The sequence below is a fragment of the Dama dama genome, chromosome 3 (assembly GCF_033118175.1).
Source record: "Dama dama isolate Ldn47 chromosome 3, ASM3311817v1, whole genome shotgun sequence".
NCBI lineage: Eukaryota > Metazoa > Chordata > Mammalia > Artiodactyla > Cervidae > Dama > Dama dama.
The window spans coordinates 26,832,164-26,849,402 of NC_083683.1; the positions used below are offsets into that span (position 1 = coordinate 26,832,164).

The following is a 17,239-nucleotide window of genomic DNA, read 5'->3' on the forward strand; positions in this document are numbered from 1 at the left end:
AGAAAAGGAGATCTGGGGCTTACCAAGTTGACCTGGTTCAATTTACGTTAGGGTTTCTCTATGATAATTTGTTTAAGAGAAAGGTTTTCAAGTTTACAAAAATGCAAAAGCCACTATGTAATTACCCTCCAGCTTTAAAGTTATCAGATTCCAGGTCTATGTTGCCTATGTTAATCCTAGTGCCATAAATACAATCACTCGATAAATACAAAGACAATCCACTGTAATTTTCAGTATGAAGAAACACAATCAAGGCAGACTATTTACTGATGGCTGGAAAAGCAGACATTTATAGATTTACCCTTGCAGTTCAAAATACTAAACTTGGGAGAAATAAATTTGAATTCTAAGTATACTATTAGACAGCAGCATTCTGATACATTTAGTATACTGTCTTTGAATTGAGTTCTAAAAGTACAAACACACAATTTGTATTTACTCACAAACTAAATAAATGATATTAGGAAAGTAATCTGTTGGGACAAAAAAAACACTAATAAAGATATGAGATTCCTAAAAGTACTACAACTGAGACCTATCTAAGATTTATCATTAAATGATAAAATAATATTCATATATCATTATTAGTTTATAAACTCTGTAAAGATAGGTGTTTTATGCTTTTTTAATAAACACAGTGCCTAAGACAGTGCCAATACATCACAGACATCAAACATATTTGCAGATTTTATTAAATCACATTCTATAGCCAATAGAGGAATGCCCATGTTCTGAACCAAGATGATAGGCAGTCAACAAGAATGAAAGACCTTACTTAAAATTAAGACTACTGAATACTAGAAGGTCAATTACTGGCTCAGCATATAACTATGCAATTCCTACACACAACCTTGAGCAAGTTAACCCCCGAGTTTCAGCGTCCTCCTGCACACCTTACTGTTAATGCCCCAGAGCTGTATTAGAATGAGTCTGCACATAATGCAGCTTTCTAGTTTCTCTGCTTCTAGAATTAGAGTTAAGACTGGATTAAGAATGTGTTCCTTTTTCCCCTAAAACATATTTCTTTCCTCCATCTTATGTAAAGCCTTCAAAAAAGGAAAACTATGAAATCACTTCTCATAACCATTACCTAAGTATGGCCTAGCATTAATACCTACTTCTAAGCAGGAAGTAAATACTAGGGCTGAAAGAGAAAAAGTGTTATGACTGGTAGTAATAGATAACCTGGAGTAAGGCTAAACCTAAAACTGGGGATGAATATGTATAATTGGAGGGGGCAAAAGTGGTCAAAATACCAATACAAAAACAGAGACACACGGAGTTTCTTATGGCAAGAAAGAGCAATTCCAGTTCTTCTTTGAGGCAGCTCTGTGCCAGTACTGTTGCATGTGCTATGTGTGGCGCTGACCAAGCTGCCTCTTACCTCCAGACTCTAACAAAACACAAAATAAATCCATTCCCTGGTTCATCCCCAGAAGAATAACATAAATACAACTGACAGTTGGCCAGAGGAAATCAGTTTGTGGAATGAAATGACAGTCCTGACTACCACAAATTACTATGACATTAACAAAGAAATGAACTATTCAGTTCACATTATTAAATAAAATTACTTCATATTTATGTATTTTCATCCAATTGACAGGAAAAATCAAAACCATTAAAATGAAATATGTGAATACTCACTCTATTTAACAAATCAATTTCTTCTTTGAGTTTCCCGATTATTTCCTCTTTATCTTGCATTAATCTCACAAGTCTTAAGTTTTCTTGCCTCTCTCTTACCACCTCCTGGTACATAAAATTACAAAGTATTAATTGAGAAGTAACAAGTTGTTTCTAATCTTAAATAGTATACATCCACTAAATCTGGTAAAGTATCTTAGATATATGAAGATTTCCAGTGACTTTCTTAAGTCACCTGGGGAGGGAAGGAGGAACCCATCCCATAGAAAGAACCAAGGAATGAGAGGAATACAGGAGTTGTAAAATATATTTCCGATTAAATCAATGTTTACCCAAGTTTTTAACAAATACCAACACTCAAATGGGCTTCCTTGGTGGCTCAGATGGTAAAGAATCTGCCTACAATGAGGGGACCTGGGTTGGGAAGACCCCCTGGATGAGGGCATGGCAACCCACTCCAGTCTTCTTGCCTGGAGAATCTCATGGACAGACGAACCTGGTGGGCTACAGTCCATGGGGTTGCAAAGAGTCAGACATGGCTGAGCAACTGAGCACAATGACTTTAGCTCTTTAGTTGATCACCACCATTAGTAATAAAATCTCTTAATATTAAATGACTAATACCCTGCTGAAGGAAATTCAAAATTTTTGTTCAAAATACAAAGTTCAAAAAAAGGAGATTGCTCTGTGGAAAACAGAAAAATAATGATCCTCCATTTTACTTTTGGCTCTGCCAGTTAATTGACAAATGGGTAAAATGAAGGAGCTGAAAATGATTATTAGCTTTTAAACTTTTTCTCCACTTAAACAATGCAGCGACTTCCCCAGTCATCCAGTAGTTAAGACTTTAAGGTTCCAACTGCAGGGGCTGTGGGTCTGATCCCTGATTGGGGAAATTTAGATCCACCAAGCCATTCAGTGAGACCAAAACAAACAAACAAAAAGAAACAATGCAACACCTTTTTCAAAGAAATCTTACTTAGAATCCAGGGCTTTAGGCTAGGTCAGCCATCTTAGAAGCAAAAGTGAAGCTGAACTGAAAAGGTCTCAGCCAGAATTTGGCTTCTTTCTTATGACTTCAGAGGAAAGCAGTCAGACAGTTTCATTGATCAGTTTCTGCCAACAAGTCAGTCCAAACTTTTGTGAAGTTTAAAAGCCTTTTTTGATGAACCCCCTTGAAAACTATTAAGGCTTCCCAGATGTCTCAAAGGTAAAGAATCTGCCTGCAATGCAGAAGACACAGGTTCAATCCCTGGGTCAGGAAGATCCCCTGGAGGAGTACATGGCAACCCACTGCAATGTTCTTGCCTGACAAACCCAAGGATGGAGGAGCCTGGCAGGCCAGAGTTCAAAGAGTCAGACACAGCTGAGCGACTGAGCGTGCACAGACTTGAAGACTATTATACTATATATCCCTTAAAGCTGTTCAATTTATTTATTTATTTTTTTAAGCTCAACTTAAACTCACAGAAACCAGTGTTAAAGTTCAAACGTGAACTAAAAATAATCATAATGTTATAAAAAAGAATAAAATTCAATCTCTACTTAAAACAACTTTTATCTTATAAGAAATTATTTCAATTCAACAAGATATGCTTTCAACAATCAGAAAGTAATTCAGCACCATTATTAATTTTAGGGATTGAATGTCTACAGAACAAACTTAAGAACCCATGGTTAATAAATTAATGCCAATATTCATTTGACATGTTCTCAAGTGTTAGTCGCTCAGTCGTGTCCGACTCTTGACGACTCCACGGACTGTGGCCCGTCAGGCTCCTCTGTCCATGGGATTCTCCAGGCAAGAACACTGGGGTGGGTAGCCATTCCCTTCTCCAGGGTGGACATTCCTGATCCAGGGATGAAACCCACGGTTCTTTCATTGCAGGCCAATTCTTCACTGTCTGAGCCACAAAGATACTCTTAAACAGGTTTACTCTTAAAATTGTTGCAAGCATCACAGCAGCTCTAGGCTCCAACTCAGAACGTAGAGGAAAGTCTACAAACTGTATAGTTTATATAATAATAAACACACAGTAGTACACACTGCTAGCATAGACTTCTAACCATTTCAAAGGCAAAGACTGTTTTCAACATATAATATTAAAGATAACCCTTGGCAGAATGAGAGGAGCCATTAAATACTAAGCAATTCAAGAACTGGCTCCATTTCTAAAAGTTTTAACATCAACAGAACTGGATAGAACAGTACTAAGAAATCAGAAAATGCTCAGCCACTATGCATCTAGGAAATATCTAATTAAGAGTGATTCAAAGCTGCTGTCTGACTATACGTGGAAGTACCAGTTAACACTAACAGTATCTCCCATTATGCCCCTCATTTTCTTCCCTTTTCTGGTACTGCCTCTTCCTTACAGATTTCAATTTTTCTCTCTCAGCTGCTATGAAAGTGAAAAAGGAATCCTAATGGTATATTAATTTTATAGGTCTTAAATAATTTGTAATTCATACCTTTTCAAGATCTTCAATTTTCTTTTCCAATGTGCTACTTGAGACCAAATTACCTGAAGCATTTGCATCCCTGTTATACCTGCTGAATCCACTTCTATCTGTTCGGGGAAATCTACTTGAGACATCTTCTTCAGAGGCGGTGGTTGTGCTACGGAAATTAAAAAGATACACATTTTTTTAAAGATACCTCATATTCAGTTTTTCAATATAACAAAAATACAAAAAAAGTAATTCTTTTGACTAATATCTACTGAGAAGCTGCTAAGTACCAGACATTGTTTTGAGTACTGGGGGTGTGACAGGAAACACAGACATGGGCTCTGACTTTCAGAGAACTTTCAGTGTAACAAGAACATAACCAATGACCATAAAGCAAGACAACCACCACAATAAGGTTAAGTGTGAGGTACCCTGAGAACTGTGACAGGGGACCTAACGTAGACACTAGTAGAAATGTACAAAGTAGTGAAGAACTACTTTCTGTCTCCCTTTATTTTGAAATTCCATTACATCATGGGCCAATATTTTAGTAAGAGCAAGTAGAAATGAACTGGAAAGATAAAAGTGAAAAACATCACACAAAATGTAAGCCTAAATGTTGCATTAGATTCAGACCCGTAAAATTATATTTTAGTAATAGGCTAAACAAGAAAAAGAATTACATGAAAATGAGTCATCATCATTGGAAGTATGCATATAGGCAATTATTGTCAAAAAACAGCTGTCAACTGGCAACTTTTGTCATTTTGTAATTCTTAATTATTTAACCAAAAGTTATCAGTGAAATAGCAATTCTTCATATTAAATACCAATTCACACTGAACTAATAGCATATAAGTCTTTAATATAACAAATAAGCTTGCTTCTTATTTTTTTGCATTAGTTATCTATTACTGCATAAAAAATTATGCCAAAATTTAGTGGCTTAAAACAACACAATTATTTGACAGTTTCTGTTGGTCAGGAATCTGGAAGCAGATTAGCTGTGTGTTTATAATTCAGGGTCTCTTATTGGTTAGGACTACAGTCATCTGAAGGCTTGCCTGGACTGGAGGAGAATTTGGCTGTAAGCTCATTCACAGGACTGATGGCAAAACGCCTCAGTTTCAAACCGGCTACTGGTCAAAAGCCTCAGCTACCCAGTATGCGGGCTCCTCTACCAGACTGTTCACCACAGACAGAGCTCCCAGGGACAGAGTGACACAAAGCCAGGACAGCACCGCAGCCTCTAGCGACCTAACCCCAGAAGTGACACAATCACATCAGCCCTGTGCGGGGTGTGGGGAAGGGCTGCACAAGGTGACAACACCAGGAGGCAGAGCTTCCTGGGAGACTAGAATCATTCTTGCTAATCAACCTACTCTAGGCTGGACTGATGACAATGCTGATCACAAGGGGTAAAGTATATCTAAACTACCTCTATGATTTAATAGCATTCATAATAGAAAAATTAGTTTCACAGATGTATATTGACCAGAAGAAAAGAGACTTTAAAGCAATTTTAGCAAGCTCAGGATACTCATTTTTAACTTTTACCCAATATGCAGAAAATGACACTTTTCAAAGTTTGTCCTCAATCCTTTACTGGTAGTCAGTTCTAATCATTTATCCATCAAAATTCCAGCTAAATCTGAAACAATTTCTGATGAAAGATAATAGAATTTTGATCCATTAACACCCTATGCATGGGTTTTCTTTTGATGGAAAATAAAATTCCAAGTGTATCTTATCAAATTTGTAAGGTAATGGATTATAACATTTTGCAAATGTGCAATACTAAAATCATCACTTACTTACTGATGTATTGTAGAACCATAACAATTTGAAAAATATTTCCCCCCCAATTTCTAACTTTCTTTTTTTTTTGTCTTTATGTAACACTGAAAATATATGACATTTCTTTCTTGCACAAAAGGCTAATTAAGATCATTTTTTTAAAAAAAGAATGATGCTATCAGACAAATAAGTCTCATACACATATTTAAAAGGCTGGGGATCAAACTAGTTTCTTTTTTAATTGAAATATTTCTAGTTGTTCAGTTGGTCAGTTGTGTCCAACTCTTTGCGATCCCATGGTCTGCAGCACACCAGACTTCCCCGTCCTTCTCCAACTCCCAGAGTTTGCTCAAACTCATGTCCATCGAGTCAGTGATGCCATCCAACCATCTCGTCCTCTGTCATCTCCTTCTCCTCCTGCCCTCAATCTTTCCCAGCATCAGGGTATTTCTAATGAGTCAGCTCTTCACATCAGGTGGCCAAAGTACTGGAGCTTCAGCTTCAGCATCAGTCTTTCCAATGAATATTCAGGGTTGATTTACTTTAGGATTGACTGGTTTGATCTCCTTGCAGTCCAAGGGACTCTCAAAGAGTCTTCTACAGCATCATAGTGCAAAAACATCAATTCTTCAGTGCTCGACCTTCTTTATGGGCCAACTCTCCCATCCATACAGGACTACTAGAAAAACCATAGCTTTGACTAGACAGACTTTTGTTGGCAAAGTGATGTCTCTGCTTTTTAATATGCTGTCTAAATTTGTCATAGCTTTTCTTCCAAGGAGCAAGTGTCTTTTAATTTCATGGCTGCAGTCACCATCTGCAGTGATTTTGCAGCCCCCCAAAATAAAGTCTGTCACTGTTTCCATTGCTTCCCCATCTATTTGCCATGAACTGATGAGACCAGATGCCACGATCTTTGTTTTTGAAAGTTGAGTTTTAGGCCACCTTTTTCACTCTCCTCTTTCACCTTCATCAAGAAGCTCTTTAGTTCCTCTTCGCTTTCTGTCAAAAGGATGGCGTCATCTGTGTTTCTGAGGTTACTGATATTTCTCCTATCTATCTTCATTCCAGCTTGTGCTTCATCCAGCCCAGCATTTTGCATGATGTACTCTGCATATAATTTAAATAAGCAGGGTGACAATATACAGCCTTAACGTACTCCTTTCCCAATTTGGAACCAGTCCATTGTTCCATGTCTGGTTATATCTGTTGCTTCTTGACCTGCATATATGTTTCTCAGGAGGCAGGTAAGGTGGCCTGGTATTCCCATCACTTTAAAGAATTTTCCACAGTTTGTTGTGATCCACACAGTCAAAGGCTTTAGCATAGTCAATGAAGCAGAAGTAGATGTTTTTCTGGAATTCTCTTGCTTTTTCTATGATCCAATGGATGTTGGCAATTTGATCTCTGGTTCCTCTGCCTTTTCTAAATCCAGCTTGATTACCTGGAAGTTCTCGGTTCACATACTGTTGAAGCCTAGCTTGGAAAATTTTGAGCATTACTTTGCTAGCATACGAAATGAGTACAATTGTGCGGTAGTTTGAACATTCTTTGGCATTACCTTTTTTGGGGATTAGAATGAAGATTGAAGTAGAGTTGATTTATAAAACCTGTTTTTTGCTTGTAAAAACATGAATTGTTCATCCCAAAAGTCAAACATTTTTGTCAGAATGTTTCCCTCTAAAAATTACTGTATATGTCAGCATAAGTTAATATCAGTTAATATCTGATAAGTTAATATCAGTTAGTAACAGTTAATATCTTTTAATTTTCTTTAAACCTCAAATTTAGTGTATTAGCATTTAAGTAATTCACACTTATAGTGACTGTTAATTTCGTTGATCTAAAGCACACTGTTTAGTTCAGCTGACCTAACAAGACTCTTGTGAATGAAAGAAGCAGACACTGATTTACACTCTGGCACAAGTTTGCAGCACTTCTTCCTTGTCACTGTCTCTATATATATCAGAACATACTCCTGCAATCCTCATCTTTGACCCTTCAAAGTTTTACATACTTCACAGCAAGCTGTGTTTGTCAGCAAAGAAGGTGAAAAGTAACTTCTTTCTTCACATTACTGTTATGTCAGCAAAATCAAGGTACTGATCATATTGTAACAACTGTATCCCTAAACTGTCCCTAAATATAACAAATTATGGGCGTAGCTGGGAAACATTACATTAACTATCTACTTGGCTACAGACTCATCCAGTACCTTTCGGCAAACATCTTTCACTTGTCATACCTAGTTTTTTAATGTCAGCAACCTGAAGTCAGACTGGAAAAGAAACTCACAAAACACTAATGAAATCCTGATGATCTGCTTCTGTCAGGTTGTTATCAGTGTCAGTCTTTCTTTCAAGTAAGCCATCTGTGGTTGTGAATATAACGCCGTGCATATAAATGCCACTTAAATTTGGTGGTTTTATTGTTTTAGCAGCCAGTACATCGCTGCAAATAACCCCACTGTGGTTTTAGCACCTCCCTATCAATAATGGCTAAAAACTGAACTCACTATAGGAGGGATAATACTTCCCAACAAAACAAGTACAAACTCTTTTGGTCTGTATCTCTTTGAAATTACTTTCATCATCATCATAATTTGGTTTACTACTTCTGTCACATTCAAAAAATGATATATCTTTTCTTTTAAAAAGTCTAGTAAAGTTTGTTTTATCATAAGTAAATTAAGATTAAAAATAAAGAATGTAAAATTTACTTCCTAGATTTAGATAATACTAACAAAAGCAAAAGTTGAAAAGAATAAAAAAGATTTTTAGCTTTTAGTCGCTTATTTTATGTTTATTCCTTAATTATTTTCTTTATGGAACAAGAATATGTCTGATTAAATTTAACACAAGATTTCTAAGGTAAATATATCTTCACATCTTCTTCAATTCTTACACATTTTGGTTTACAAATGACTAACATAAAACTAACACAGGCATAGCAGAATATACATTCTTTTCTAGCTTGCAAGATGACCAAGATAAGCCAAATTCTGGGTCATAAAACCCACCGTCACAAATTTAAAAGAATAGAAATCATATTGTGCCTGGTCTTAGACCACAATTGAATTAGACTAGACCTAATAACAGAAACATAACTGGAAAACTCCCGAATAACATGGAGATTAAACAATGCATTTCTAAATAACACATGCGTCAAAGAAGAAATCTCAAGATAAATTTTAAAGTATTTTGAACAAAACAAAAAAAACTTACACTTATCATCTGTGGAATGCAGTGAAAGTAGTGCTTACAGAAATGTGTCCACTGAACGCATGTATTAGAAAAGACAGATCTAAAATCAATACTCTTTTAAGTTCCTACCTTAGGAAATTGGGAAAGAAAGAGCATATTAAATCCAAAATAAGCAGAATAAAAGAATAACAAGAACTAGAGAAGAAATTAATGAAACTGAAAACAAGAAACCAATACAGAATAATCAATGAACCAAAAGCTATTTCTTTAAAAATATCAACAAAACCAATAGGCATCTAGCCAAGCTAAGAAAAGGAGAGGACACAGACTACTAACATCAGAAATGAAAGAGGGCATATCACTGAAGATTGCATGGACATTAAAATAATAATAAAGGAATACTCTGACCATAAATTTGATAATGTAGATGAAACAGATCAATTGCTTGGAAGCTACAATCTGCCAAAATTCACACAAGAAACAAATAATCTCAATAGGCTGGTATGTATTAAAGAAATTGAATCAATAATTAATAACTTTGCAAAACAGAAAGTACCAGGCCATAGTGAACCCATCCAAAATCTAAGGAAGAAATTATATGAATTGGTAAAATCCCTTTCAGAAGTAAAAATAGAAGGAATACATCTTAATTTATGAGGCCAGCATTACTCTAATACCAAAATCAGACAGATATCCTAAGAAAACTAAAAACTAAAGATTAAGATCTCTCATGAACATTGATGCAAAAATCCTCAACAAAATATTCACACATTGAATTTGAGAATGTATAGAAAAAATTATACACCAAAAATCAAATGGAATTTATTCAAGGCTGGTTCTGTTTAAAAAAAATTTAAAAAACCCCACAATTATGTAATCTATTTCAGTAACAGGCTAGAGAAGGATCACATGTAACACAGACACAGAAAAAGCATTTGACAAAATCTAACATCTGTATATGATAAAAAAAAAAAACAACTGTACAAACTAAGCACAGAATGGAATTTCCTAAACCTGATAAAGAATATCTACCAAAAAAAAAACAAAAAAACAAAAAACCTACCTCATACCTAGTGGTGAGACACTCAAAGCTTTCCTGCTAAGATCAAGAACAAGGCAAGAATGTCCCCCTTTCACCAACTCCTTTTCAGTATCTTACTGGAAGTCTAGGTAATACAATAAGACAAGAAAAGGAAATAAAAGGTATACAGACTGGGAAGGAAGAAATAAAACTTCCTTTGTTCACAGATCATCTATGGAGAAAATTTGAAAGGACCAACCAACACAAAAAAATTCCTGAAACTAATAAGTAATCATAGCAAGGCTGCAAGATATAAGCGTAATACACAAAAGTCAATCCCTTTGCTACACAGTAGCAATGAACAAGTGAGATTTGAAATTTAAAACAATACATTTACATTAGCTCTCTACAAAATGAGATACTTATGTACAAATCTAACAAAATGTATAACATACATAGGAGGAAAACAACAAAAATGGATGAAAGATACCAAAGAACTAGGTAAATGGAGAAACCAGTTAGTGGACAGGAAGAGTCAATGTTGGTAACATGCCACTTCTTCCCAACTTTGATTTCCCACTGATCTCTCAGCTCAATGCAAGCCCAATCAAAATCCTAACAAGCTATTTTGTGGCTACTGACAAATTAATTCTAAAGTTTACATGGAGAGGCCAGATCCAGAACAAGCAACAATATTAATTAACAAAGTTGGAGGGCTAACACCACCCAACTTCAAGACTTAGTTTAAAGCCACAGTAATCAAGACAGTGCAGTACTGGTAAAAGAACAGACGAAGAGCAATGGAACAGCAACAGAAGCAGAGAGAGACTCACATAAATAACCCACAATAACACAACTCTGACAAGGAGTACAGGCAATATAATGGAGCAAAACTGTCTTTTCAACAAATGGAAAACAACTGGACATGTGCATCCAGTGAAAAATGTAACAAAGAACTTACACTCGTAACAAAAGTTAACTCAAAACGGATCAAGACCTAAATGAAAAATGCAAAACTGCTAATACGTAATCTCATAGAAGACAACTAACACAGGAGAAAATGTAGAAGACTCTGGGTATGCTGATGACTTCTTAGGTAAAACATCAAAGGCACAATCCATGAAAAATGGTTGATAGTTGTTGCTGTTTAGTCACTAAGTCCTATCTGACTCTTTTGCAACCCCTTGGACTGTAGTCCATCAGGCTCCTCCATCCATTGGATTTCCAAGGCAAGTATACTGGAGTGGTTTGCCTTTTCCTTCTCCAGGAGACCTTCCTGACCCAGGGATCAAACCTGCATCTCCTGCACTGCAGGCAGATTCTTTACCACTGAGCCATCTAGGAATCCATGATTGATAGCTGAACTTCATTAAAATTTTAAAAATCTCTGCTCTGTGAAAGACAATGTTAAAAGAACAAGACAAGCCAGCCTGGAAGAAACTATTTCCAAAAATATATCTGATAAAGAACTATTATCCAAAATATACAGAGAATTCTACAATTTAACAATAACAAACCACAAGACTGAAAAATGAGCCCAAAAACTTAATAGACACCTCAGAAAATAAGATATACAGATGGCAAATAAGCATATGAGAAGATGTCCCATATCATCTGTTATCAGGGAAATGCAAATTAAGATCAGATACTGCTCCACACACATTAAAGTGGCTAAAATCAGGATCAGCACTGGTGAGGACGTAGAGCAACATTAACTCTTATTCACTGCTGGCAGGAATGTAAGCTGGTACAGCCGCTTCTGAGACAGTTTGGTGGTTTCTCATAAAACTAAACATACTCTTACCATGGCTCACGCTCCTTGGTGTTAATCTAAAGGAGCTGAAACATACGTCTACACAAAAACCTACACATGGATGTTTACAGAGCTTTATTCATAACTGCCAAACTTGAGAGCAATCACATTGCCCTTTCCTAAGTAAATGGATAAATTAACTGTGGTATATCCAGAAAATAAAATATTATTCAGCACATAAAAAGAAATAAGCTATTAAAACATGAAACGATACGGAGGAAATTTAAATTGTACATTACTAAGTGAAAGAAGCCAAGCTGAGAAGGCTATATACTGTTTAGTTTCAGTTACATCACTCTGTGGCAAAGGCACAACTATGGAGCACAAGAAGATACCATAGTATCATTTTACATATTGACAGAGACAAGTCATTATACATTCGTCCAAATTTACAGACAGTACAACAGCAAGAGTGAACCACATCAACTAGGGACTTTGGTTATGATGTGTCAGTGTAAGTTCATCAACTGTAACAAATGTGCCTCCCTGTAGGAACATTAATGAGGGAGGCTATCCATGTGTGAGGATAGGTTTATATGGGAAGTCTGTGTACCTTTTCCTCAATTTTGCTCTGAAAAGTTAGAGCAAAAGTTAAAAAAAAAACACACATATGTACCACAGTACTTGAATTAAGTGGATATCCTGTTCATAAAGGAGTCCACTTATCATGCACTTGGGTGTGATGATGACAATGTAAAAATGAAATTCAGGCTTGTAAATATTTACTTTTATGTTTTATTCTTACTTTGTCATGGGTTAGAAACAAACAGTTCAAGGACCACACTTTGAGCAGCATTAAAAGAATGTTTAAACTCAGACTTAAAAGAGGAATAAGAATGTGCAAATATGAAAGAGTATGTGGTCTACTGAGAAACAGAAAAATCCAATACGGCTAAAGCATGAAATGTAAACATAGGAGTGATAAGATATGACACTGGAAAAGCAAAGCAGGAGACTGAAAACTATTTTAAGAAGAATTTCAACTAATGCTTTCTAAATTTATTCACTATGTACACACTGGTATGTGTATTATCTACTATTTTGCAATATGATTTAAAATATTATATGTGATCATATATATTCATATATAATTTATTATACAAATGTATATGTAAATTAAATGCTATGATTTAGATTATTAAAATATTATTATCTGTATCACAAAAAATAGAACATAAAGGGATGAAAAGAATTTTAAGTGTACATTTTAACTATGGTTTAAGTTTTCTTTGTTTTCACAAAAATTGACTATAATGTTTATAATGAAAATATAATTTGAAGATGCGTCTTTACTTCTGAGGAACTTATTTTAACTTATCATGAAATATAAAGATTCAAAGATGCAGTTCTAAGATGAGCATGCATATTTGACTTTTAATGGCTATAACAACAGAAAGAGATGCCTCACAGAGTTTTTAAATTTTTCACTTAAAAATCCAAAGCATCAAAATAATTTTTTCTAATTTGTAAAAACAGATCTGATTTTATGTATCTTGCCAACTAAAAAACCCACATGATCACCTTTGCATTTATATACTTGGTTTGATATTCTCCTTAAGTTTCCCCCCAACCAGACTCACCGATTTTATGAGTATTAAACTACATAATAAATTGTAAATCCATTTAACCATTCAAATTACAGTATTGTATAAGATTTAGAAGGTAATCAAACAAAATACACTTTCTTCAGGACACCTCCAGTACCAAATAATCATCTGACACATAGAACAAGTTAGTAACTAGCACATGTGAGTTACCAAGAATCATTGGGTCCTATGAATCTGTGGGTTCTGTATCTACAAACTGAACCAATCCACATGGAAAATATTCAGAGTAAGGGAATTCCAGAAATTTCCAAAATGCAAAACTTATATTCATATAGCACTTACATGGTATTAGGTACTATAAGCATTCTAGAGACTTAAAGTATACAGGAAGATGTGCATAGATTATACACAAATACATTATTTTACATAAGGGAATTGAGCATCCACAGATTTTGGTATCCTTGGTAGTCCTGGACCCAATACCCCACATATCAAGAGATGAGTGTAAATGTCTTACTGTCTTTTAGATTAAAAGGTAAATACACATAGAAGATCTAATATTTTCCTCCTGCAGCCAGCATTATCTTGAGTATCACCTGGCCTTGGAAACTAGCTTAGACTCATGTAAAGGTCATTAAAGCAGGGAAAGTGAGAGAGTCATTTTAACAAAGTGGACTGGAAATAAGCAAAACTGAAGGCAGGAAGACCAGTGTGTTAACGTATTGTAATCATCTATGTAAGAGATGATGGCATCCTAGATTGGTGGGTAGGCACTAGAGCTATACAATAAGTAAATTCAACAAGTTTTTGTAAATGATTGAATGTAAGTGAGGTAGTGAGGGGAAAAAGAAAAAAGAAGGGTCAAAAGCAATGTCCAGGTTTCTGACTAGAGTAAGAATGGATTTTGATACCAACTACTGAAATCTAAGCTTCACCAAGTTTGCTTTTGAACATGCTGAGTTTAAGATGCTTCTAACAGATCCAACCAGTCCATCCTAAAGGAGATCAGTCCTGGGTGTTCATTGGAAGAACTGATATTGAAGCTGAAACTCCAATACTTTGGCCACCTCATGCGAAGAGCTGACTCGTTGGAAAAGACCCTGATGCTGGGAGGGATTGGGGGCAGGAGGAGAAGGGGACGATAGAGGATGAGATGGCTGGATGGCATCACTGACTCGATGGACATGGCTTTGGGTGCACTCTGGGAGTTGGTGATGGACAGGGAGGCCTGGCCTGCTGCAATTCATGGGGTGGCAAAGAGTCATACACAACTGAGTGACTGAACTGAACTGAACTGAAGATACCTAAAAATAGATATTTAAAAGTTGATTATATAGGAATGGAGCTAATGATTTGGAATCAGCATAGGTATATACAATAACTGAAGTCATCAGAGTGAAAAAAATTTTCTAGTACAAATAAACAGACAAAAAGAGTAAGACAAAGTGCTGAGTAACACCAACACATAAAGAGTTAAGTACAGGAAAGGAAGAACTACAAATAAAACTGGGAAATACCAGCAGAGGGGTAGAAAGAAAATCAATAGTAAGGTATCACCTAAGTTGCAGCATATATAAAAGAGAACTGGAATCAATTTCAAGTCCTCTTTTCACTTAAAAAAGTCCACTCACCTGCATCAACCACATGATTATTCAAATACAAACCATAATGCTGACAACTACAAATAAAAACCTAAACATGTGGATATACCTTAATATGTTTGTATTTGCTTGATGTACATATAAGCTTAAAATAAGATTTCAAAAAGTTTAACCTATTAATAATTTAAAAAATCCTTCATATTAGGCTTTAGAGAAATGATCATATACAAATTCAAAACAAGGAATATTACTGAAAAAAAAAATCAGTGATTTATCCCCACTATGTATTATGTTTGTAAAGAATACTTGTCATAATTGTGATAATTGTGTTACTAGCTCTTATTGCCAAATTTAGCTCTGTTTATTTTAAAAACAGAAATGTTTTGACCAATTTTCAGGGCTAGATATGTACAGTGCACAATACCCAGAATAAAAGGTTGCTTTATTAACTCCAAAAAGATTGCAACGATCTACTCAGGAATGTTAACACAAATCTCTAACTAATACAACTCCAAAAAGAATCCTCCTCTGAGCTCCGACCGCGCGCCCTCCGCATGCAAGAACTGCCCTTGGAAGCAAAGTTCCAAGCCCCACAAGTACCACAACCAAGCTGCCTTTGTGTTCATCCTTAAAACAAGAAAGATGGCCAAGGAGAGGGGCCTAATAAGCCCCAGTGATTTTGCCCAGCTGCAGAAATACATGGAGTACTCCACCAAAAAGGTCAGTGATGTCCTGAAGCTCTTTGAGGATGGTGAAATGGCTGGATATCTCCAAGGAGATGTAAGTGGCCATTGGGAAATCGTCTCCTTCACCAACTCCTCCCCTTGTTTTTGCTACTCGATTGGGATGCCCAACTTCCAAGGATTATTCTGGCTGAACCCTTGCTATCCTCTCTCCAGATTCTGCCAGCACCCATGGTTACTGCAGCTGCTGGCTTTAGGACAAAACAAGAGATTCTGTGAACTCAAGATTTAGCCCAATAAAGCACACTCCTGCCTTGGAAAAAAAAAAAGAATCCTCCTCTGCCCTTAGCTACAAAGTTATTAACCAAAATGTTCAGAAAAGGAAAAAGAATAAACAGTATTATCAAGGATAAATACCACCATTTACTGAAAATTTTCCCCCTCTGGGAATTTTCATATCTTCTGTGGGAAGAGTAGAAGGTGTTGTGTTGGGAGATAAAACACTGTTATTCTAAAACTACCACAAGGACAAGATTGGCAGCACCATGAGATTATTTTAAAGTTTTGCAATTAGACGTAATACAAGACTCATGAGTAAAATCCTCCTTTTAGAAAGGATATCAAATATTCAAAAGTACTGGATAAATTGTAAAATTCTTAAATAACCAACAAGTACAAGACTGGTCTCCATATTTTCAATATGTTTCACTAACTTATTGTATTCCACCACTCCAGTCCCCCTGTCCTCAACAGCCCCTACCCTCTGTGTAGGTTTTCTCTCTCCCTTTAAATACACACACATAAACAGAGCAACAACTAAATATAAAAATCATTTCTCAGACTCTATTAAAATTATGATACATATTCACTGTGGGAAACAGATAATATGATCAATCTCTCCAGTAACCCCAATAACCCACAGACAACAGATGTTACGCAAGTCAAAGTGAAAGTCGCTCTGTCGTGTCCAACTCTTTGCGACCCCATGAACTACACAGTCCATGAATTCTCCAGGTCAGACTACCAGAGTGGGAGCCTTTCCCTTCTCCAGGGGATCTTCCCAACCCAGGGATCGAACCCAGGTCTCCCGTATTGCAGGTGGATTCTTTACCAGCTGAGCCACAATTCCACAATATATCAATACTAGTAGTTCATAACCTTTTTGGATTGCAGATCCCTTTGAAAATCTGATGAAAAATATAGCTCTTCTCCCAAATAAGCATGATATTCTTTTACATAGAAATTTAGCAGCTTGTCAATAGAGTTCAAGTTTAGAACACTTTATATAAGAGACAGTTTTATTATCATACCCTTTGTTATATGCTCTCCCTCTACTCGTCTAATATAAATAGGTAATAATTTTTCTGTAATTATTAATCCTTATAGGTAATGTTTTTTACATCAGTTTAATGTCCGTATTGTAACTTTACATTAATATATTACAGCATATATGCTATCTCATTGTGATAAATTTAA

The 17,239-nt window shown here is 35.8% G+C and overlaps 1 protein-coding gene across 1 annotated transcript in view; it reads right to left on the reverse strand.

Annotated features, from left to right (window-relative positions):
• The window catches only part of PAWR (pro-apoptotic WT1 regulator), a 119,565-nt gene that overhangs the window by 8,262 nt on the left and 94,064 nt on the right, over nt 1-17,239 (reverse strand). Inside the window, exons 5-6 of the mRNA XM_061125110.1 lie at nt 4,120-4,267; nt 1,648-1,752 (exon numbers count right to left, since the gene is read on the reverse strand). Of these exons, the coding sequence (XP_060981093.1) occupies nt 1,648-1,752; nt 4,120-4,267 (253 nt within the window). The remainder of the gene's footprint in view (nt 1-1,647; nt 1,753-4,119; nt 4,268-17,239) is intronic.